The sequence below is a fragment of the Palaemon carinicauda genome, chromosome 18 (assembly GCF_036898095.1).
Source record: "Palaemon carinicauda isolate YSFRI2023 chromosome 18, ASM3689809v2, whole genome shotgun sequence".
In the NCBI taxonomy this organism is placed as follows: domain Eukaryota; kingdom Metazoa; phylum Arthropoda; class Malacostraca; order Decapoda; family Palaemonidae; genus Palaemon; species Palaemon carinicauda.
The window spans coordinates 4,194,822-4,218,647 of record NC_090742.1 but is presented as its reverse complement, the minus strand read 5'-3'; the positions used below and the strand labels follow the sequence as shown (position 1 = coordinate 4,218,647).

Sequence of the window (23,826 nt, the reverse complement as noted above, 5' to 3'; positions counted from 1 at the left end):
CAAATCATCTTATGCTCCCCCAAAGCCTACCTTAAAATATGGTTCTTGTACAGGTAGTTTAAAATGCATCTAGATGAAGCCACTGTTAATAGAAAAAGTGTTTTACCCATGAAATCTATAAGTGAAAGATTTTCCAACAGTTCAAAATTAGAAGCTTTTAAACCCTGTAAAACCCCATTTAAATTCCAAAATATATACACAACTAATAAAAGCCCTAAACACATCAGCTATAATACCTGAAATGGATATATGCAAGTGCTTAAGAACATTTACTTTAGCAAGTGGATGGATCCAGACTACCAACACTGTCATCTGACTCGTAACCTAGTTATCTAAGAACGACTAAGAATGCGGAAATGCAAGGAAACTAGCAGCAGACAGGTAAGATAAATAAGAATTTGAGGCTCTGTGAGAAGATATAGACTGTAAGGCGCAGTAAACATTCAGAACCCTTACTAAATGGAACACTATTATCATTCAACTGCAAGGTCAGGTTATAGTTTACAACCGGGCATGTAAGAACAGAATTATTACTACTGCCTTCACATGAACTCACTAGCCTTCTGAGATTTCACAAAGGAAGCTAAATAATAGCTTTTGAAGCTTACCACTATAAATATTTGGTAGGTTAAATGTGTATTAAAGAACGGTGTTATCATGTAATTATTGTCACAGTCTCTGCTACAAAAAATAGCCTAATCTTTTCTGGATTTTCCCCCTGAACTAAAACCAAATTTCATTTGCACTTTGAACTTGAAAAGTATTTTTCCATAAGAGGAACAGTGAAGTGAATGTGCAGACCTCACAATGGTTAGTTGAATCTCAGTACTGTGCTTGTTCAGTACTTGCTAACAAATCCCAAGGAAGACAACTTACATCGTACTAAAACTTATCACAATTTAAAAGGAATACAAGTAATGTGTCAAACCGATGCAACTAGGAAAATGAAATAAAGATCCTCTGGCACATCCCTACTTTTTGCCATTAACCACTAGTATGTCTCATCACTTTACTAGAGGCATGTGTCTTTTAAAAGTAAAGAAAATGACAAAATTCTAAAATTTTAGGGGTATATGTTGATAAAACGAGCCTCTAGAGAAGAAGCAAAATGAACATTAAGAGGAGGTTCATAGAAACAATTAATTATGATCCATGATAAAAAGGAAAGCAGAGACCCAATATAACAAATTTAATCTGATGTCTATTCTTTAAGGAATTACATTCTGAACGGGCTGAATATAAGGAATTTAGTAATTATTTATTGAGTACAGTACTCCATACCAAAGCAATTTTCCCAGAAGACCCCACACAACTATGAATGATAACTTCTCAAGGGATCCACTAATATTGGTAACTGCAACTTCTAACACAAAGGTTTTGCTGCTTTATAAAGGTCTAGGAGCTAAAGCAGTTACTGGACCGTCGACTCGATAAACGGTTTTGTGCTCTATTGCACACAAGCAACGTTTTCTGATAGCACTCTGCTTCAATGGTTGTCTACAAATCAACACTAGCCCAAGCCTAGCATGGCTTCTAAAGGCTTTCTATCTGCTTGTCTGAAACATAGGCTCTCTTGCCCTAAACCACCAAAAGTGTGGACAGAACATTCACTGATGTTCAAATACTGTACAGTAAAGCTCCTCATGTAGGTGACTGGAATAACTCCAGCAGCAGAGATCTGCTCCATGTTACACACTTCATGTTTTCCTTCTCATTTTTATCAACAACTGCCTCAACCATTAAGGCTTGAAAAATCCCATATTACATCATAGAAAACAAAATTATCTTTGGACAACAGTAGCTTAAACTTCTGGCCCCTATTATCATTTTTGGAGCTTGCAAACTGAAAAAGAAAATATAAAAAATGTGTAAAGTAATTGTATTTATCTAATTATACAAACCTAAGTCCTTTAAATAGGAACATGTCCAGCGAAGTTGGAATTGCCACTGAATCCTTAAGCATGTAGGTGAAGCAATTACCGGGAAGGAGGTGAAGGGAGACACTTAACTGCCTGACTGTATCGCGTCACTTTTGAGGTGGTTGGTGGAACTTGAAGGACTTGATGGTCTGGAACACTCTGACACTATCGTTGGTTCAAAGTACAGTACAGTGGAACCTCTACATCCGAACGTATCTACATCCGAAGTAAAATTCGAGCAAATTTTTGACTCTACACCCGAATTTTATTTCGACACACGAAGTAAGCAATTTTCGTCGTACCGGTTGTATCCGAATTTTTCGACACGCGAAGTACAATTCGAACACGTTCCTACTCTACACCCGAATTTGTTTTTCGACACCCAAAGTAAACAATACTCGTACGCGTAGTCGGAGCTCATAGCGCCTGATGTGTTTTTTATTTCCGCCAATAGAAGGCAGCACTTCGACCTCGGAGGGACCCTCAATTAGCGTGGCTTGGGACATTCCTCTGTTCTCTCGGCTTCGTGTGGTTGTTCCCTGTGCGTTCTGCTATTAACTGTGTTTTAATCGTGATTTTTTACGTTCATCCTTTTACGGTATTTTACGTAAATCATGGGTCCTAAAAGGCTTAGTTTCGCAAGTGGTAGTGGTAGTGGTGAGAAAAGGAATAAGGGAATGCTTTCTTTAGAAGTAAAGCAAGGAATTATTGAAAAGCATGAGCGTGGCGTCCGTATGAGTGAACTTGCAATAGGTTTGGTGCAAATAAAAGGGGTGTTAGGAAAATATCAAGACGTGGTCGACTTCATCGACAAATACCATCCAAAGAAATTGCAGGTTTGTCGTGTAGTTGCGCAGTTTGATGATGTTTCCCTAACTTATTTTCGAAACATTCTGAAAAGCTGTACCAAGCAACTTTCTATCGATAGCTTCTTTAAAAAAACTACGAAGCGAACTCGTGATAAACAGGAAGAAAGTGGTTCAAAGAAAACAGCAAAGAGTGAAGAGAAAAAAATTCAATCAATTTTAAGTGTAGAGAGTGAAAGTGATTAAAATTAATCATCAAAAAGAAAAAAAAAAATGTAAAAAAAAATATAAAATATATATAAAAAAAAAATAAGCTAAGTTATGTTAAAGTTCACTTAGTGTAAGTTAGAATAAGTTACGGTAGTGTACGTTTATCGTAGTTAACCTCTCTACCTCCTCGCCGCCCGTCCGTCTCCTCTCTGCGTAGCAACACCAACAACACCTGCGCTGGAGTTTCTAAGGTAAAGTGACGCTAAAAACCCGTTTCTTATTTATCATTTTTTGCTAATTCTTCTTTTTTACATGTCTATTATCTAATTTAGTGTGCATTATTCTCATGGGAAATTATGTGTAGTAGTTTATTAAGAAGTTATCATAGGTTTTTGGGCTCAACCACGGATTAATCCTATTTCAATGTATTCTTATGGGAAAATTCGTTTCGACATCCGAACATTTTCTACATCCGAAGTTGGTTGTGGAACGAATTAAATTCGTATGTAGAGGTACCACTGTACACTGACAGGTGGGACAACCCGCACTGACCTCATGAGCCTCCCTCATCAAAAGACTTGCAGAACTACAAGGAACACTGAATGGGCACTTCCTTCACATCCTTCTAATGCTAAAGAGGGTTGCGACCTTCACATGAGACGCCAAATATCGCAATGTAAGACAGCCAGGTTCTCCAGGACCACGGGAATCTCAGATAGGTTCGTGGAATAACTGTGTTCTTACTAGAAAGGAGCAGTAGCCCCTCCCCTTTATTATTGACATGATAGAGCCTGCACAACTCCTACCTTTTGCCAAAGCAGGGAAGAGAGACAATCTTGAGGGATAGACCCTACAGTGTCCTATCCAGAGGCCTGAAAAAATGGACCAACTGATCACAATACCAGGTAAAATGGTAGATAAGACTTGCACAGAGCTTCTGAATAGAAGTATCTTAAGGAGGTAGATGAGTAATAAAATTAATTCATCGCTACATCTCTTCCTTGCTGCCATGAGTGGTTCTGAGCCTCCGACTGATCAGAAACTGAAGCTCTATCTCTCTGATTTTGTTGTTAAAAGTACAAAGAACTTTCCCATCAAACTGTATTCCCAGGTATTCGTACTTTTATTGGGAGAGTAATCAGATTTCTTTAATCTTAAAAAAGATTGAGAGGTAGTCTCCGTTTGTCCTGGAGTGACTCCGAAATGGCATTCCTGGCAAAGCTTAACACTCGCATGGATACACAAACAGCTGAGGAAAAAAGAAGGGCTTTGGATTACCTGAAGGCTTGCATGCACTACAACTCCTTCAAGTCACTAAGAGGATGAAATCTCCCTCTCTAAGGGTTGAGTATGGAGCTAAAGTTCCAATTGAACACAGAACAGATGTACTGGTTCAGCCAGGAGGAGAATGGACTCCGTGCTCCTTCCCTGTGACAATTCATAGATCGGACAAGAGCCGCAATCATTCCACCTCTATCATATCTCCACAGATGGAGTCTGGAAGGTAGGTTTAGAATCGAGCCAAATAGGGGATGGAAAGATAATGATATATTTAGGGAACCCTTACTATCGGTAAGAGACACCCTCTGTGCCAATCACCCTATCTTCTTATTCCTAACCCCATTCCTAGACTAAGTCTTGAAGTAGGAAAGGAAGGGGGCTGGCTTTCAAAAAATTAGAATCTTAGCAAATTCTAAGTTATGTCTTCCTACTGAAATCCATAAGGACAGGAGCTAATGGAGACAAAGAAAGGCCACTCTTCAATTACAGTATCCAGTCATGATTTCAGGGAGGAAGGTGGACAGATTTGATCTCCCTTTAAAAACAAGACAAGTGCCACTTAACAATGTACCTTATTTGGCACACCCTGGACAATATGAAATGCTCTTAGCAAGCTGCTTTTGAACCTAGCTGCATTGCTTTTGCCTTTAGTTACATAGAAATATAGCTCAATGATCCTATCAAACAAATTTATGACAAATAACTATCCTTCTCTACATGTGAGGATGGTGCATAAAACACCATACCCATGGTGCATAAAACACCATACCCTTTCCCCTACTGACCATGAAGTACAATAAATTGTAACTTTAGCAAACTTATCCCAGTTAACAAGGTAAAACTTATGGTGTATTTGTTTTTCAATTTATTCTTTGCACCTTGAGTTTAAGACACAAGTATAAAAGGTCACGCTTTGAAACTTGTGTTATAATTCATATTTTTCAATATTAAACTTACCCGATAATCATGTAGCTGTCAACTCCGTTGCCCGACAGAATTCTATGGAGGGATACGCCAGCTATCACAATACTAGAAGGGGGTGTATTTACCAGCGCCACCTGTGGCCAGGTACTCAAGTACTTCTTGTTGACACCTCCTCAATTATTCCTCTGTCGTGCTTCCGGCAAGACGTTCTGGGATACGCTTATGTTCTTGGAGTATTTTCACGACTTTGGTGAAGTATTTCTCTTTGATTTCGGCTGTCGCTTTACTGGAAACTTCTATATTAGATTAGTTAGCTTTTGGAATTAATTTGATTAATTATGGTGACGAGAGAGTATGAACTCTCGTTCACCTTTCAATGGCCGACCCTTCCCTTAGACGGAAGTGTTGGTGTCTAAGAGAGTATAGACTCTCTTTCTTAATTTTGCTTAACAAAAGTTATAGATTTATTTTATATCTCTCCGCCTCTTATAGGCCTCTTCGATTAACTTCCTTTTATTATAAACTCATTAAAATTAATTTTTATATTTGTTTATATTCGACCTTCCTAATAGTAGGCGGTCTTTTACCGAAGTTAATAAACTTTGAGCCCGTCATTTCGGTTTTACCTGTTAACATATTATGCTATTTCCGCCACAGAGTTTGAAAGAATTTCTTTGATAGTCTCGTATTTTTTTTCAAAGTTGAACTAACGTTTTGTTTTGTCTCTGCAGTTGTTGACGTTCAGAACGTTCAACTTGCACTCTATCGTTACGATAGAGAAAGAATGTTCACGGTTTCACGTTGCAGTAAGAGTAACCGTGTCTAGCGTTTTGTTCATTCTTTCTTAACTTAATGGTTTTGATCCTATAAAGGAACTTTTCAGTTTTTTCCTTTAACAATAATATGTTTTAACGATATATATGATTGGGCTCTTCTCTCAGGTTCTAAGTCAAGAGAGAGAGAGAGAGAGAGAGATAGAGACGGAGGGAGAAAGAGGATAAACGTTTCATTCAAGCCTGCCAGGCGTACGAGTAACGTCGTTATCGTTTTTGCTCTTCTCCCTAGTCTCTTTAGGGGAAGAAACTAAACGTTTCTAGAGTGATCTAGTGTTTAGTCTCTTTCCAGCCACTGAATTATCTTTCATTAGATTTTTCTGTTACATTGTAATTCTGTTTTCGCAATTACTAACTTTGAGAAAGGATAGAATTGCGTATTTCAGGTACAAACCACTTAAAGTTTCGAGTTCAGTGAAATAAGTGCAAACAGAAATCAAAGTGATAAGTGATTAGTGCGTGAGGGTACTTTTGTGCGCGCCAGTCGTCCTCCCAGTCCGGGACCTCTTGCAAGCTCCCAAGCCCAGGGGAGAAGCAATGTCGAAGGGCATAAGGGTTCAGCAGGCCTTGATCGGCGCACAGAAGTATCCTCGGTGGTTGTGGGCGTGTCTTACCGAGACCGTCACTCCCACCCGCAGACGATTGAGCCCTTATTTTGCTCGTCTGCAGAAGAGATTAGGGGAGAAAATAAAGGCAGAGTAACGCTGGTCTCAGGTCTCAAGACCTCTTAAACGTTAAGTCCAGACCTATGCCAGACGTACGAAGTTAAAGTTCACAACCCGAATGCAGTCATTGGGTTAGCTCTGACTCTCCTCAGTCATCAGTTGATTACACTCCGCCTAAGAGGAGTAAGGTTCTGCCGCAACAGATCTCTGCTGTTAAGGCTTTACCTCAGCAGACCTTAGTGTCTGCCGACCCCAAGTTGACTCTACTGCAGTCCATACATTCACAACTTTCGGTCTTGATGCGTGAGTGTCGGGCTGAGAGTGTTGCGCCTCCGCCTCCGCCTACACTCCCCCCCGCCTATGATCGCTCCGCCTGATCGCAGTACCACCTGCCAGGCGTACGATGTTGTGAACTCTACTACAGTCCATGCAAGCACAGCTTTCGGACTTGATGCGTGAGTGTCGGGCTGAGAGTGTTGCTCCTCCGCCTCCGCCTACACTCCCTCCACCTACACTCGCTCCGCCTGATCGCAGTACCATCTGCCAGGCGTACGATGTTGTGGACTCTACTACAGTCCATGCAAGCACAGCTTTCGGACTTGATGCGTGAGTGTCGGGCTGAGAGTGTTGCTCCTCCGCCTCCGCCTACACTCCCTTCACCTACACTCGCTCCGCCTGATCGCAGTACCACCTGCCAGGCGTACGATGTTGTGGACTCTACTACAGTCCATGCAAGCACAGCTTTCGGACTTAATGCGTGAGTGTCGGGCTGAGAGTGTTACTCCTCCGCCTCCGCCTACACTCCCTCCGCCTACGCTCGCTCCGCCTGATCGCAGTACCACCTGCCAGGCGTACGATGTTGAGCCACGTGCTGAGTTTGCTGTTCCCTGTGGTGTTCAGCCTCCGCCTTCCTTAAGGCAACCTTTACAATGGGATCAGGAGGATTATACCTCTCTTCCTCCGCCTCCACTTGCTGCTCCACCAGTGATGCAACACTCGGTTGAGGTACAACAACCTCTCCCGTCCATGAGTCAGTCTCCTCAGCTCTCGCTGCAGCGAGCTCAACCCTCCACAAGGCAAGCACCACAACACCTTAGCCTTGCGCCTCAGGAGCCTCAGCTTGCGAGACATTTACCTTGTTCTGCGCAGCCTCTTCCTCATCGCGCTCCGCTCACACCACAGGAACTGGAACTTGCTACTCCGCTTCCGCCAACCGCTCAGCAAGCGCAACCCTTGGGTTCAACCACCCATGCGCCTTCCTTCTGCTTGTCTTTTATTCAGCCTTTGCAGACTGAGCCTCAGGTGTTCCCTCAACGGAGTCTTGAAGAGGAAACCACAACTATTGTTGTTCCAGCTCGTTCTGACTCTGCTGTTCAGCATACCTTACCTCCATTTTCATACCATGGTTTAAACCCCATGCAAGCATGCATAAAGCACTCTAGCACTGGTCATGGAATTTCTGAGAAATGTTAAACGCCATGCACACGCTCTGCTTTCCTTACAGCAGGCTCTGCTTACAGCAGGCTCTGCTTACTACATGCTCAGCATACAGCATGCTCTGCATTCAGCATGCTCTGCATACAACATGCTCTGCATACAGCATGCTCTGCATTCAGCATGCTCTGCATACAACATGCTCTACATACAGCATGCTCTGCATACAGCATACTCTGCATACATCATGCTCTGCATACCTTACCGCATGCTTCTCAACACATCTTGGGTTGTTGCCAACTCACTAGACTGTCAAGCAGTTTCATAACGTTGCCTTCTAGTCTGCTGCTTTTGCACCAGTGAACCCTCACTCAGAGAACTTAGCTTTTCTAGGATAAGGTCCCTGTAGATGAGAAAGTTCTTTTCTCCCTCCTTCTGATATTCCCTTGAGGACTCTGTCATTTGGAGGGAGCCTTTAGCTGCATAACCTCTTATGGACTTTTATTTAAGCATAACATGCTTACAGGGAAGGTAATGGTTCCACTTCAGTCGCTAATCCCGTCTGTTACCACACCTGCTCCCATAGACCTTGAGCTGTGTTGCATGACATGCAGTCCAAGCTTAGTCCTTGTTAGAGGATTTTTTGTTTACGGAGTCAATGTGTCACGGGGAAGACGTTCAACAACCAACAGAAGTGACTTGTTGTGACGCAGTGCGGCAACCTCAGCAACCCGTTAAGGAGTTGTCTGTACGACCCAGACAGTCTAGACAGATTCGGGTTGTCACTGTACTTCCTCGCTTGCCCATGATTGACAGTTTACAGACTGTGCAGCAGTATCATGATCTTGTGTCCGGCTCCGTCAGACGACTGGCTTTTAAGAGCTCCCACAAGTCGTCGCTGTCTGGAGATTTTCAAATGGACTATGGATCTGACCAAGGAACTGGGCCTCCTGGTCAATTTTGAGGAGTCTCAGCTCGTTCCATCCCAGACCATTGTCTCCTTGGGTATGGATCTTCAGAGTCGAGCTTTTCGGACTTGTCCGTCGGCCCCAAGGATCTTCCAAGCCCTAGAATGCATCCAGAGCATGCTGAGAAGGAACTGATGCTTAGTCAGGCAGTGGATGAGTCTAACAGGGACACTTTCATCGCTGGCCCTGTTCATCGAGTTAGGGAGACTCCACCTCCGCCCCCTTCAGTATCATCTAGCTGCTCACTGGATAAAGGACATGACGCTAGAGACGGTCTCAGTTCCTGTTTCCGAAGAGATGAGGTCTACTCTAACGTGGTGGAAGAACAGCATTCTTCTCAAGGAAGGTCTACTATTGGCTGTTCAGACCCCCGACCACCGTCTCTTCTCGGACGCATCGGACACGGGCTGGGGTGCGACACTGGACGGACAGGAATGCTCGGGAACATGGAATCAGGAGCAAAGGACACTTCACATCTATTGCAAGGAGTTGTTGGCAGTTCATCTGGCCTTGATAAACTTCAAGTCCCTCCAGCTAAACAAGGTGGTGGAGGTGAACTCCGACAACACCACAGCCTTGGCTTACATCTCCAAGCAGGGAGGGACTCATTCGAGGAAGTTGTTCGAGATCGCAAGGGACCTCCTCATTTGGTCAAAAGATCGAAAGCTCACGCTGGTAACGAGGCTCATTCAGGGCGATATGAATGTCATGGCAGATCGCCTCAGCCGGAAGGGTCAGGTCTTCCCCACAGAGTGGACCCTTCACAAGAATGTTTGCAGCAGACTTTGGGCCCTGTGGGGTCAGCCAACCATAGATCTATTCGCTACCTCGATGACCAAGAGGCTCCTCTTGTATTGTTCTCCGATTCCAGACCCAGCAGCAGTTCGCGTGGATGCCTTTCTGCTGGATTGGTCCCATCTCGACCTGTATGCATTCCCGCCGTTCAAGATTGTCAACAGGGTACTTCAGAAGTTCGCCTCTCACAAAGGGACACGGCTGACGTTGGTTGCTCCCCTCTGGCCCGCGAGAGAATGGTTCACCGAGGTACTGCAATGGCTGGTCGACGTTCCCAGGACTCTTCCTCTAAGAGTGGACCTTCTGCGTCAACCTCACGTAAAGAAGGTACACCCAAACCTCCACGCTCTTCGTCTGACTGCCTTCAGACTATCGAAAGACTCTCAAGAGCTAGAGGCTTTTCGAAGGAGGCAGCCAGAGCGATTGCCAGAGCAAGGACGACATCCACTCTCAGAGTCTATCAGTCTAAATGGGAAGTCTTCCGAAGCTGGTGCAAGGCCAATGCAGTTTCCTCAACCAGTACCACTGTAACCCAGATTGCTGACTTCCTGTTACATCTAAGGAACGTAAGATCCCTATCAGCTCCTACGATCAAGGGTTACAGAAGTATGTTGGCAGCGGTTTTCCGCCACAGAGGCTTGGATCTTTCCTCCAACAAAGATCTACAGGACCTCCTTAGGTCTTTTGAGACCTCAAAGGAACGTCGGTTGTCCACTCCAGGCTGGAATCTAGACGTGGTCCTAAGGTTCCTAATGTCATCAGGATTTGAACCGCTCCAATCAGCCTCTTTTAAGGACCTCACATTAAAAACTCTTTTCCTCGTGTGCTTAGCAACAGGTAAAAGAGTAAGTGAGATCCACGCCTTCAGCAGGAACATAGGTTTCACATCTGAAACGGCTACATGTTCCTTGCAGCTCGGTTTTTTGGCTAAAAACGAGCTTCCTTCCCGTCCTTGGCCTAAGTCGTTCGAGATCCCAAGCCTGTCCAACATGGTGGGGAACGAACTGGAGAGAGTACTTTGCCCAGTTAGAGCTCTTAAGTACTATCTAAGAAGGTCAAAACCATTACGAGGACAATCAGAAGCCTTATGGTGTGCTATCAAGAAGCCTTCTCTACCAATGTCTAAGAACGCAGTTTCTTACTACATCAGGCTTCTGATTAGAGAAGCAAATTCTCATCTGAAGGAAGAAGACCTTGCTTTGCTGAAGGTAAGGACACATGAAGTGAGAGCTGTGGCTACTTCAGTGGCCTTCAAACAGAACCGTTCTCTGCAGAGTGTTATGGATGCAACCTATTGGAGAAGCAAGTCAGTGTTCGCATCATTCTATCTCAAAGATGTCCAGTCTCTTTACGAGTACTGCTACACCCTGGGACCATTCGTAGCAACGAATGCAGTAGTAGGCGAGGGCTCAGCCACTACATTCCCATAATCCCATAACTTTTTAACCTTTCTCTTGAATACTTTTTATGGGTTGTATGGTCGGCTAAGAAGCCTTCCACATCCTTGTTGATTTGGCGGGTGGTCAATTCTTTCTTGAGAAGCGCCGAGGTTAAAGGTTGTGATGAGGTCCTTTAGTATGGGTTGCAGCCCTGTATACTTTAGCACCTTTGAGTTGATTCAGCCTCCCAAGAGGAACGCTGCGCTCAGTAAGGAAGACGATCTTATTAAAGGCAGAGTAACGGTTCAAGTCGACTTCCTTACCAGGTACTTATTATTTCATTGTTATTGTGGATAACTGATTATATGAAATACGGGATACTTAGCTATCCTTTAGTCTTGTACACTGGTTTTTCACCCACCCCCCTGGGTGTGAATCAGCTACATGATTATCGGGTAAGTTTAATATTGAAAAATGTTATTTTTATTAATAAAATAAATTTTTGAATATACTTACCCGATAATCATGATTTAATCGACCCTCCCTTCCTCCCCATAGAGAACCAGTGGACCGAGGAATAATTGAGGAGGTGTCAACAAGAAGTACTTGATACCTGGCCACAGGTGGCGCTGGTAAATACACCCCCTTCTAGTATTGTGATAGCTGGCGTATCCCTCCATAGAATTCTGTCGGGCAACGGAGTTGACAGCTACATGATTATCGGGTAAGTATATTCAAAAATTTATTTTATTAATAAAAATAACATGTTTATCTTAACTCAAGCAATACAATTGTGAGCAACAATATCATATTTCACCTGTAAGACAAGTGAAATATATGTCATCAATCACCAAATCAATCGATCAATCAATCGCTGGTTTACAGAAAGTGTTATTGAATACAAAGATAAAATGTCTGGAAATAGAATAGTAATGTATAGAAAATATCCAAACTAAAAATTAAAAATAAACTAAATGAACTGGTGAAGTGAGAGGCAGTTATTCTTCTCATTAAATTTTAGGTTAGCTCACCCACACTCATTGATACTGCATGAACCCCACAAAAAATTGATTTGTCAATTATATGGTCTCTTGTCCTTCATATCTATAACTGCAAAAAATGTTATTTTCATTAGTAAAATAAATTTTTGAATATACTTACCCGATGATCATGTAGCTGTCAACTCTGTTGCCCGACAGAAATCTACGGTCGGGATACGCCAGCGATCGCTATACAGGTGGGGGTGTACACAACAGCGCCATCTGTGAGCAGGTACTCAAGTACTTCTTGTCAACAAGAACTCAATTTTCTCCTCGGTCCACTGGTTCTCTATGGGGAGGAAGGGCGGGTCCTTAAATTCATGATCATCGGGTAAGTATATTCAAAAATTTATTTTACTAATGAAAATAACATTTTTCAATATTAATCTTACCCGATGATCATGTAGCTGATTCACACCCAGGGTGGTGGGTGGAGACCAGCATACATGTTAACAAAGAAGCTAAGTATCCCGTATCTTATTTTAGCCGTTATTCAAAATAACAAACATAAAATAAATAAGTACCTGGTAAGGAAGTCGACTTGAACCATTACTCTGCCTTTTTAAGTACGTCTTCCTTACTGAGCCTAGCGATCCTCTTAGGATGCTGAGCGACTCCTAGGTGCTGAAGTATTAAGGGCTGCAACCCATACTAAAGGACCTCATCACAACCTCTAATCTAGGCGCTTCTCAAGAAAGAATTTGACCACCCGCCAAATCAACTAGGATGCGGAAGGCTTCTTAGCCTTCCGGACAACCCAGAAATATTTCAAGAGAGAGATTAAAAAGGTTCTGGAATTAGGGAATTGTAGTGGTGGAGCCCCCACCACTACTGCACTCGTTGCTACGAATGGTCCCAGAGTGTAGCAGTTCTCGTAAAGAGACTGGACATTCTTAAGATAAAAGACGCGAACACTGATTAGCTTTTCTAAAAGGTTGCGTCGAAAATATTTTGCAGAGATCTATTTTATTAAAAGGTCACGGAAGTTGTGATAGCTCTAACTTCGTGTGTCCTTACCTTCAGCCAAGCTTGGTCTTCCTCATTCAGAAGGGAATGAGCTTCTCGTATTAACAGTCTGAAAATAATGGGATAAAGAATTCTCTGACATAGGCAAAGATGAATTCTTAACTGAACACCATAAAGCTTCAGACGGGCCTCATAAAGGTTTTTAAAATAGAACTTAAGAGCTCTACAGGACATAATACTCTTTCTAGTTCCTTTCCAACCATATCGATAAGTTTGGAATAACGAACGATATTGGTCAAGGCCGAGAAGGCAGCTCGTGTTTGGCTAGAAAACCAAGATGTAGAACATGTAGCCGTTTCGGATGAAAATCCGATGTTCTTGCTGAAGGCATGAATCTCACTGACTCTTTTAGCTGGTAAAGCATATCAGGAAAAGAGTCTTAAAGGTGAGATCTTTCAGGGAGGCTGATTGAAGTGGTTCGAACCTGTCTAACATAAGGAATCTTAGAACCACGTCTAAATTCCAACCAGGTGTAACCAAACGACGCTCCTTCGTGGTCTCAAAAGACTTAAGGAGGTCCTGTAGATCTTTATTGTTAAAAAGATCTAAGCCTCTGTGACGGAAGACTGATGCCAACATGCTTCTGTAACCCTTGAAAGTGGGAGCTGAAAGAGATCGCTCTTTTCTCAGATATAAGAGGAAGTCAGCTATTTGAGTTACAGAGGTACTGGTCGAGGATACGGATACTGACTTGCACCAGTTTAGGAAGATTCCCCACTTCGATTGGTAGACTCTAAGGGTGGATGTGCTCCTTGCTCTAACAATCGCTCTGGTTGCCTCCTTCGAAAAACCTCTAGTTCTCGAGAGTCTTTCGATACTCTGAAGGCAGTGAGACGAAGAGCGTGGAGGCCTTGGAGTACCTTCTTACGCGTGGCAGACGTAGCAGGTCCACCCTTAGGGGAAGAGTTCTGGGAACGTCTACTAGCCATCGAAGTACCTCGGTAAGTTATTCTCTCGCGGGCCAGAGGGAAGCAACTAGTGTCAACTTTGTCCCAACGTGAGAGGCGAACTTCTGCAGTACCTTGTTGACAAACTAGAACGGAGGGAATGCATATAGATCTAGATGAGACTAATCTAGTAGAAAGGCATCTAAAAGAACCACTGCTGGGTCTGTTGAGAGCCTCTTGGACATCGAGGTTGCGAAGAGATCTATGGTTGGATGGCCCCAGGTGACCCAAAGTCTCTTGCATACATCTCTGTGGAGGGTCCAATATGTTGGAATTATTGTCCCTTCCTACTGAGACAAACTGCTAAGACATTCAAGTAGCCTTGGAAGAAATTTGTTACTAGTGAAAAGTCTAGACCTGTTGAACAGGAGAGGAGGTCACTAGCGAACTCGCACCATGTCAGAGAGTAGGTCCCTCCTTGCTAGGAGATGAACATCAAAGCAGGGAGTTGTCCGTGTTGACCTCCATTACTTTGTCTTGAAGGAGAGACCTGAAGCTTTTCCAGGTCAGACTTACTGCCAGAAGCTTCTTGCAGTTAAAATGCATTGTCCTTTGACGCGAGTTCCATAATCCCGAGCATTCCCTACCGCCTAAGGTCGCACCCCAGCCTACGTCCGATGCGTCTGAGAAGAGAACGTGGTTGGGAGTCTGAACAGTCAGGGGAAGACCCTATAAAAGGTTGATAAAGTCCTTTCCTCAGGTTAGACCAGACTTATCTTCCGGAAACCGGGATCGAGACCGCTTCTAGCGTCTTGTCCTTTTCCAGTGAAGAGCTAGATGAAACCGAAGAGGACGGAGGTGTAGTCTTCCAAGTGACACCAAATGCACCACGGATGACAGTGTCCTAACCAGACTCATCCACAGCCTGACAGGGCCGTATTCCTTCTTCAGCATCTCCTGGATGGATAGCAGGGCTGGGGATTGATCTTCTTGTTCAGCCATGTCCTCATCAGAGGGTTCCTCATCCGAAACTGATGAGGAAACGGCAACGGAGTGGGCAACGTCTGACTCGTTGAATCCGGTCGCACTGGTGGATGCGTGACGGAGCCGGACACAAGATCATGGTACTGCTGCACAGTCTGTGAACTGTCAACCATGGGGAAGCGAGGAAGTACAGCCACAACCCGAAACTGTCTAGACTGTCTGGGTAGTACAGACAACCCCTTATCGGGTTGCTGAGGTTGCCGCACTGCGTCACAACAAGTCACCTCTGCTGGTTGTTGAACGTCTTCCCAGTGACACACTGAACGTCCACAACCACCTCCGAGAGTAGCATAACATCAACGTGCGACTGGCAACCCACACTGTGTCGCACCGGTGGAGGAACCATCTCAACTGGCGGACGTGAGTAGGATACCTCAGCGTCAACAGGGCGTACAACCAACCGGTAGGAAGGTCGTTGGCAAGAAGGGTCTTCTCCGTAAAAAATCCTCTATCAAGGACTAAGCTTGGACTGCATGTCTTGCAACAAAGCCCAAGGTCTATGGGAGCAGGTGTGGCAACAGACGGGGTTAGCGACTGAAGCGGAACCATTTACCCTCCCTGGAAGCATGTTATGCTTAAATAAAAGTCCATAGGAGGCTAAGCAGCTTAAGGCTCCTCTCCCAATGACAGAGTCCTCAAGGGAATATCAGAAGGAGGGAGAACAGCACTTTCTCATCTACAGGAACCATATCCGAGAAAAGCTAGGTTCTCTCAGTGAGGGTTTCACTGGTGCAAAAGCAGCAGACCAGAAGGCAAAGTCATGTAACTGTATGACAGTTTGTGAGTTGGCAACAACCAAAGTTGTGTGGGGAAGCCTCAACTCCTGACTGACTAGATTGCTGCAGGCGAGTGGCGGTAACCACAGTGTGTTGCGGAGGCTGACACACCGTGTCAAAACACGGCTTGTGGTAGCTCACGCACGGCAACGGAGTGCTCTGTGTGTGGGAGTCATCATACATCTGGCAGGGTTGACTGTGCATGGGTGGAGGAGCTCTCACAACAAGAGTGTGAGAGCAGGAAGCCATGCCGGGCGCACAACCGTGGGAGGAGTAGGCCCACGGGTGCATCGTCAACCTTCTCCGTAGTCGGAGTGTGGGAGCTGGCAACAACAAAAGCAGAGTGCTGGTGAGTGGGAGGGGCTGCGGTGGGTTGAGGAGCATGCTGTATGGTATGCGGAGCATGCTGTAAGGTATGCGGCTCATGCTGCATGGTATGCGGAGCATGCTGTAAGGTATGCAGAGCATGCTGCATGGGCTGCGGAGAATGCCGCATAGTGCTGGAACCCGGCAGCTCTACAGAACCTTCCCACTGCTGATGCGGTAGCTCACGCATGTTAGCAGATGGTGCAGCAAGAACATGCGTCTGGCAGGGTGGACTGCGCATCGGTAGTGGAGCTCTCACAGGTGGAGGGTGGGAGCAGGCAGCCGCAGTATCGGCTGAGCGCACAACCTCGGCGGGTTGTAGGTTAACAGGTGCATTGTCAACCTTCCAGCATGATACTCCTGCATGAAGGAGCAAGCTGAGACTGTATAGTCTGCAGCATGGACCACTAGGGTCTATGAAAGACAACAACAAACGGAGCTACTGTCCGTTGTGACTGAGGGTCTAAAACAGCTGGTGCGGCAACAGACGGAGTTACTGCCTGTTGCGGTACCACCTTGCCTCTCTTGGGAGGTGTGCAGTTGTCGTACTGCAGCGAGTCCGAACTGACCCAGTGGCTACACCTAGGCCGTTGGACTTGCGCGGAAGGGACCGACTTGCACTTAAAAGCTGCAAGATTTGGTCCATGGTTTCTGTGAGAAACCTCTTCCGCAGACGAGGAATAAATGGGCTCTCTCGTCTTTGTGTGGGTGGGGTGATCACGTCGGCAACGTGTGTAGATACACCCGAAACCACGGAGGGAAACGTCTGTTCGTCGATCAAGGCCTGAGGAACCCATAAGTCCTTCGACATTACTTCTCCCCTGGGCTTGGGAGCTTGTAAGAGGTATCGGACTAGGTGAACAACTGGCACGAACAGACGAACCCTCGAACGCAACACTGTAACACTTTGCGCATATCACTTTATCACTTTTGATTTTCTGTTTGCACTTATTTCACTGAACTCGAAACTTTAAGTGGTTTGTACCTGAAACACGCAATCCTATCCTTCATTAAAAGGTAGTAATTGCGAAAACAGTATTACAATGTAACAGAAAAACATAATGAAAGATAAAGAATTCAGTGGCTGGAAAAGAGACTAAACACTAGATCAAATAAACTACGTTTAAAATCTCTCACCGCATAAAGCCTGGGAACAAGAAAAAAACTCTAGAAACGTTTTACCTTCTTCCCCTATAGCGACTAGGGAGAAGAGCAAAAAACGAGAACAACGTTACCCGCTTGAACGAAACGTTTATCCTCCTCTCTCTCCCTCCGTCTCTATCTCTCTCTCTCTCTCTCTCTTGACTTAGAACCTGAGAGATGAGCCCAATATATATATCGTTAAAACATATTATTTGTTAAAGGAAAAAAACTGAAAGGTTTCCCAAAAAAAATTCCTTTATTAGAATTAAAACCATTTAAGCTAAGAAAGAATGAACGAAACGCTAGAATCGGTTTACTCTTACTGCAACGTGAAACCGTGAAATACTCTCTCTCTATCGTAACGATAGAGCGCAAGTTGAACGTTCTGAACGTCAACAACTGCGGAGACTAAACAAAACGTTAGTTCAACTTTGAAAACAGTACGAGACTATCAAAGAAATTCTTTCAAAAACATTAAAATTAAAATAGCATAAATTCTTAACAGGAAAAACGATATGACGGGCTCAATGTTAATTAACTTCGGTTCCAAGTAAGGACCGCCTACTATTAGGAAAGGTCGCATATAAACAAACATAAAAATTAATTTTTATAAGTTTATAATAAATGGAAAGTTAATCGAAGAGGCCTATAAATGGCGGAGAGATATAAAATAAATCTATAACTTTGTTAAGCAAAATTACCAAAAACCTAAACACACTTCCGTCTAAGGGAAGGGTGGGTATAAAAAGTGAAAGAGAGTCTATACTCTCTTCGACACCAACACTTCCGTCTAAGGGAAGGGTCGGCCATTTAAAAGTGAAAGAGAGTCCATACTCTCTTCGTCACCATAATTAAATCAAATTAATTCCAAAAGCTTGCTAAGCTAATGATAAAGCTTCCTGAATAGCGAAGGCTAAACTCTAGAGCAAATACATCACCAAATCGTGAACAATAACTCCAGAATCAACAGCGTATCCAAGTAGGTCTAGCCGGTGGCACGACAGAGGAAAAATTGAGTTCTTGTTGACAAGAAGTACTTGAGTACCTGCTCACAGATGGCGCTGTTGTGTACACCCCCACCTGTATAGCGATCGCTGGCGTATCCCGACCGTAGATTTCTGTCGGGCAACAGAGTTGACAGCTACATGATCATCGGGTAAGATTAATATTGAAAAATAGCTTAACATGCTAGATGAAAAAACATTTACATTTAAATGCACAGCATCAAACTACATTTGAAAATCTAATTTACTTCAAAATTCTAGTTTAAACTGCTTAATGGTACCGTAATACAGTAGTATCTTTAATAATGTAGTAAGATATCTGAACTGCAAGTATAATGAAGCAAACTAAAATATCACAGAGGCATAAAAATTCTAACAGAGTAATCTTAAATAACAAATACCTGTTCAGGACTCATGTACAACTGCGTTCCCACTCTGTGGGTATGACGGTGATCGGAAAACAGAGATGGATTGCCGTCTGCTGGAGTTCTAATTTCTTGCTCACCCTCGGTGATTGTTGTCACTAGGCCAAAGTCTCCAATCTTTATTTCGCCATCCAATGAAAAGAAAATATTGGAGGGCTGGAAGAAAATAATTATTTTTTTTTTAAATTATAAAGCAATGTAAATACTATAAAGTCTATGGTATAATCTGAACAAGAATAATTTTCTCAATGAACTCCATCAATATATTGTAACTGAGTTTATCAGTTATACAAAGCAGCAAATATTAAAAAAATCCTCTGTACACAACAAACATATTCAAGAATCTATAATCATTATATGCCTTTGTTCCCCAATTATGTGATATCCATTTTCTTTTAACTAAATTGGTATAGCAATATAGGAGTACAAATTCTGATAAATCCTACTGTTAATTGAATTTTAATAATAAAATCTATATCTATACTCACCTGATGTAGCCAACTCAATATTAACTTTAACAAACACCTACCCCCCAAAAAAAAATGTTTTCTTCCTTCAGGAAGCCACTCATTGCCCACCCAGTGACAAGTGACATCTGGTGGTTAAAGTCAACCTAAATCAGTCTCAATGTCAAAACATATATCCCATCATATTGACTACATTACAGAAATAAAATGCCACCATTCTTCTTCTCAGATCTGCACAACCTTCCCTTCTCTAATATTGCAATGAAGTATTTTACTGTAGTCCCTGAATCTATCAGATCTTTAAAGGTTCTTGCCTCCTAGTAAGTAACAAGAACTTATAATGTATCCTACACCTTAACATTCAAGATATCATATACATTAATAGTAATTTCATATTTCCAGCCTAATTAAACAGTAATCTACATTTTTCAATCAGTTTAGGAGTTTACCATTAAAATGTATAATGTCTAGAAAGGAAACTTATCAAGAACTAATGGAAAATTTAGAATTGTATTACTGTAAGAAAGAAATGTTAAAATATTCTGGTATGTTCATCTCCCACTTAGTTACTTCCTGAATAAAATAATTGAATCTCTCTTAACTAAAGTTATTAGTTTATAGCACATGGGAAAAACTTTTCCATAGCTCTCTTCTTAGAAGGTGCTCATCTCTCTTCTTAGAAGGTGCTCATAACTTTCCTTCACCATATTATGAAAAAAAAATCTTATGTGCTGGCAATTATGGTAATTTTACTGTCATGTACTTTGAATATTCTAATCACAAAAACTTTCAGTTTAATAAAACAAAAAAATTACATCAAGAATTAAATATACATACCTTGAGATCACGATGCATCATTTGATTATCATGGACGTATTCTACAGCACGCACGATATCATTGAACATGCTATAAATGATCTTTTCTTCCCGTGACTCACAGTTTTTTAAGAGCCAGTCTTTTAAACTCTCCTTTTGGCACAGTTCCATTTGAATATATAGGAAAGTCTTAGGACGAGGCTTATTTTCGGCCTTAATCTTTGAAGCTGTATCTTCAATTGTTATACCAAGACTTAATGTTCGTGGTCGTTCATCGGCAGAAGAACGCCCACCTTGTATTGGTTGACTTTGCACGCGGCGTCTCTTCACATTCTTATCACTAACAAATAAATCTTGACTAATGTCATTTTGGTCATTGTTTTTCTGACTAGAGTATGCAGAAGTACTGTTTTGTGAGCTGTGAACGGACAAACTATTTACATTATTTGCGGAAGAATCCATAAAAGCTACTGACTGACTATCATCCAACTGGAGACTACAAGCTTGCGTTCCACTCACACGAGTTTTATTAATGTCTAAACAATCTTTAGCATTATCACAGGTATTTTCAGAAATATCTTTTTGCTTTTCAAATAAAATCTCAAAAGAGTCTTCATTTACAGAATAATTTGTACTATTAACACCAACATTATTCACAGAATTCTCAAAAACAATATCCACCGAATCATCTTGTAACCGATCACTAGAGAACTGCTTATTTGAATGTGTACAAGAAGCTGACTCTGAACTTGAACTATCACTGTCATCTGTGTCTACTGGATACTCTTCACTGCCAAGTGAAGCATTACTGGAAAACTCTAACATCTGAGGATTGTTAAGCTTCTTCACAACTTCAGACAGCGAGTCCTTTGAAGCTCTCTCTGAAGGCTTGTCAAGTGTCATGGCTGCTTTGAGCTTATCCTGCGTCTCTTCTTCTGGAGAGAACACAGTATTTGATAATGTATCGCTGTGAAGAAAGAAAAGTTTTATAGTAAAATATAGCACCATATTCTTTAATGTTTCATATAAAAATACCATAGCGTATTAATGAAGATTTTTACAGAATTCATGAAATCTAAATGTAGATATATTCAGGGCAAATTTAAAACCAAGCCTGACATTTTCTTCCATGTATTATTGTACTGTATCAGAAAAATTAACCATTAAAAGAGGTAAAACCACAAAAAAATTATTTAGGATCATTTTGTACATAATACGGGTAATGAAAAAATATAACAATCATAGCTCTTCATCTCACAAATAAATTCTTATAATTTGCAGAACAAAACATACATAATACTAATATCTTAAACATGAAAACAATAAGGACGTTACATCAGTTATTAACCCTTTTACCCCCAGGCTATTTGGAAATTTCCAACCCTTAACCCCCAGGGGGTTATTTTTTTCCCAGCACATTTTGGTGTATATTTTTTTTAAATTGCTCTAACAGCCTTAATTTTTGTCATAGAGAGGTCAGGTTGGTCTCATTCTCTTGGAAAATGCCTGAATTTTCTCAAAAAATTATCAAAAATATGAAAAAAACAATTCCGACCTGTGCCGCGCAGTGAAATACTCCTAGAGCACTATTTCTAAGGAATATAACTGCTATATATTACCAGAGAAAAAAAGCATAGGAATGCCAGGTTGAACCCAGCTCGCTCACCTATATAAGGTGTCGGTATAAAATACTGGGGCGTGATAATTCACAACCAGAGGTCTCACACTATTTAGATATCTCCTCTTCAAAATCCCCGCCACAGCGAGGTGCCGATCAACACTCCTTTATAGCACTTATTGTTATTAAGTCTAACATGTTTTTTCTCGTGTTTAACCTTGGGTTTATCATTATTTTATCATCGATGGCCAATTCCCATGATACCCCATCGAAGTTAAGTACTTTATCCATGAGTTTTAGCGAGATTGGGCAATGTAACCTCTGTTTTTATTAATTGAGAAGTGTTTATATATGAACGGCGTCCCCGTTCTTACCGTTCATGGTTCGGCTCTGCCCTTTTTTCTCGTTAGTTCGTCCGTCATTTATATTTATTCGAACTTTTAGGAGTTTTTTCCTTACATTTATATAGTACACCGTCTTTATGCTTTCATCTAGCATTAATTTTATGTTATCCTATGATATCAGTGTTAGCGTTTCATCAAGGAGTAGGTTATGTTGGTATGCCTGCATTCGTGCATGTTGGTGGATTGCGTCACCTTTGAGATTGTTTCGCTAGTTCTAGGAAGACGACCATCTCACTTATTATTATTAAACCTTTAGTTTTATTACGCTCCACCTAGTTTTACATTTGGTTCGAGTGGGACTCTCGCGTATTTTGTTGTTTTTACTGTTCGATCTACCGCTTCAGTAACTAGGTTGGTACCCCTGCTTTCCATCTGCTGATGGTGTCATGCTCCTCCCTTACCACTCGCCCGAGTCCCTCTCTCGCCATATTATTTCTGCATGCCTAACCTTACTTACGTGATTTCGCTTTTAATTCATTAATTATTTTTATGTATTTGTGCATTGATATTATATTTATTGCTTTACTCCGTTATGATCATATTTTTGGGATTTTCATGTCATGTTGAGGGGATCTCCAGTTGGTAGCCCTGTCTACCACTACGCATTGGTGATTCCCCGGTACCATACCCCCCCCCCCCACTGGTTGGGGAGGCTATTCCATCCCCCCGTCCTCCAGTGTACACCCTTCCTCTCACTCGATGGTTGTTGGTTATGACATACGGGTCAAGTATGCTTGTTCCTCAGTCTTCCCTCAACGTTCCGACATATTGAGGACTGAGTGTACCCACGGGGTGTGACTTAGTCTCATTCATTCATACCGGGCGGTTTCGTCTCCTCCCCTCCCGTCGCCCCGATTGGCCATCGGTCGGGGGAGGGGGAGGGCCGGGACCACCGGGGACTATCACACGTGATTAGTTGGTATGACTGCACCTTGGTGTAACTTTTGCTTTTAGCTTTGGTTGTAAGAATGAGCACTTATATTAGGAGTGTCCCCACCTACGGTACCTCCTGCTATTATCGTCCGCATAGGACTTATTAATATCCCATATCATTATATTATATTCTACATGAATCATTACCTTCGTCCCGGTACCTCCGGTTGGGTAGTGGGGGTTCCATTGGCTCCCCCCGCGCTCTCCCGTGGTACCCTCCCGTCATCAGACATCGGAGCCTCCGGGCTCTTAAATACAAGATCTGTTGACACTGACACAGTTTTGATTAATATCCTCCCTCCGGGAGCCCTATTCAATTACAGACATTAGTTTTAGATCATAACTGGAGTTTTCTATTTATGTATTTTAAGGATGTATCTTAGGTTACTTTAAGTTTACTTTAAGTTACTTTAAGTTTCCTTTACCAACCCTGTTCCCCGGCCCCGGGGGCCCCGGAACTAGTTTTGATTATATTCATCACTGTTTTTTTGCATCCTTTTTCATCCCTTTTTATTTTATACCTCCCTGGTAATGACGGGATGGTATATTCCTCGCTATGACAATATTATTTCATTGATAATCTTAACTTATTACGGAATTGTTTCAACAATGTCTGTTAATTTTTATAATTTTTTCCCCGGTTACTATACCGGTTCGAAATTT

The 23,826-nt window shown here is 42.5% G+C and overlaps 1 protein-coding gene across 1 annotated transcript in view; it reads right to left on the bottom strand.

The window, feature by feature from the left end:
• Positions 1 to 23,826, bottom strand: part of LOC137657593 (eukaryotic translation initiation factor 2-alpha kinase-like) — a 113,786-nt gene that overhangs the window by 14,690 nt on the left and 75,270 nt on the right. The window contains exons 14-15 of the mRNA XM_068391944.1: positions 20,230 to 21,175; positions 18,902 to 19,081 (exon numbers count right to left, since the gene is read on the bottom strand). Of these exons, the coding sequence (XP_068248045.1) occupies positions 18,902 to 19,081; positions 20,230 to 21,175 (1,126 nt within the window). The remainder of the gene's footprint in view (positions 1 to 18,901; positions 19,082 to 20,229; positions 21,176 to 23,826) is intronic.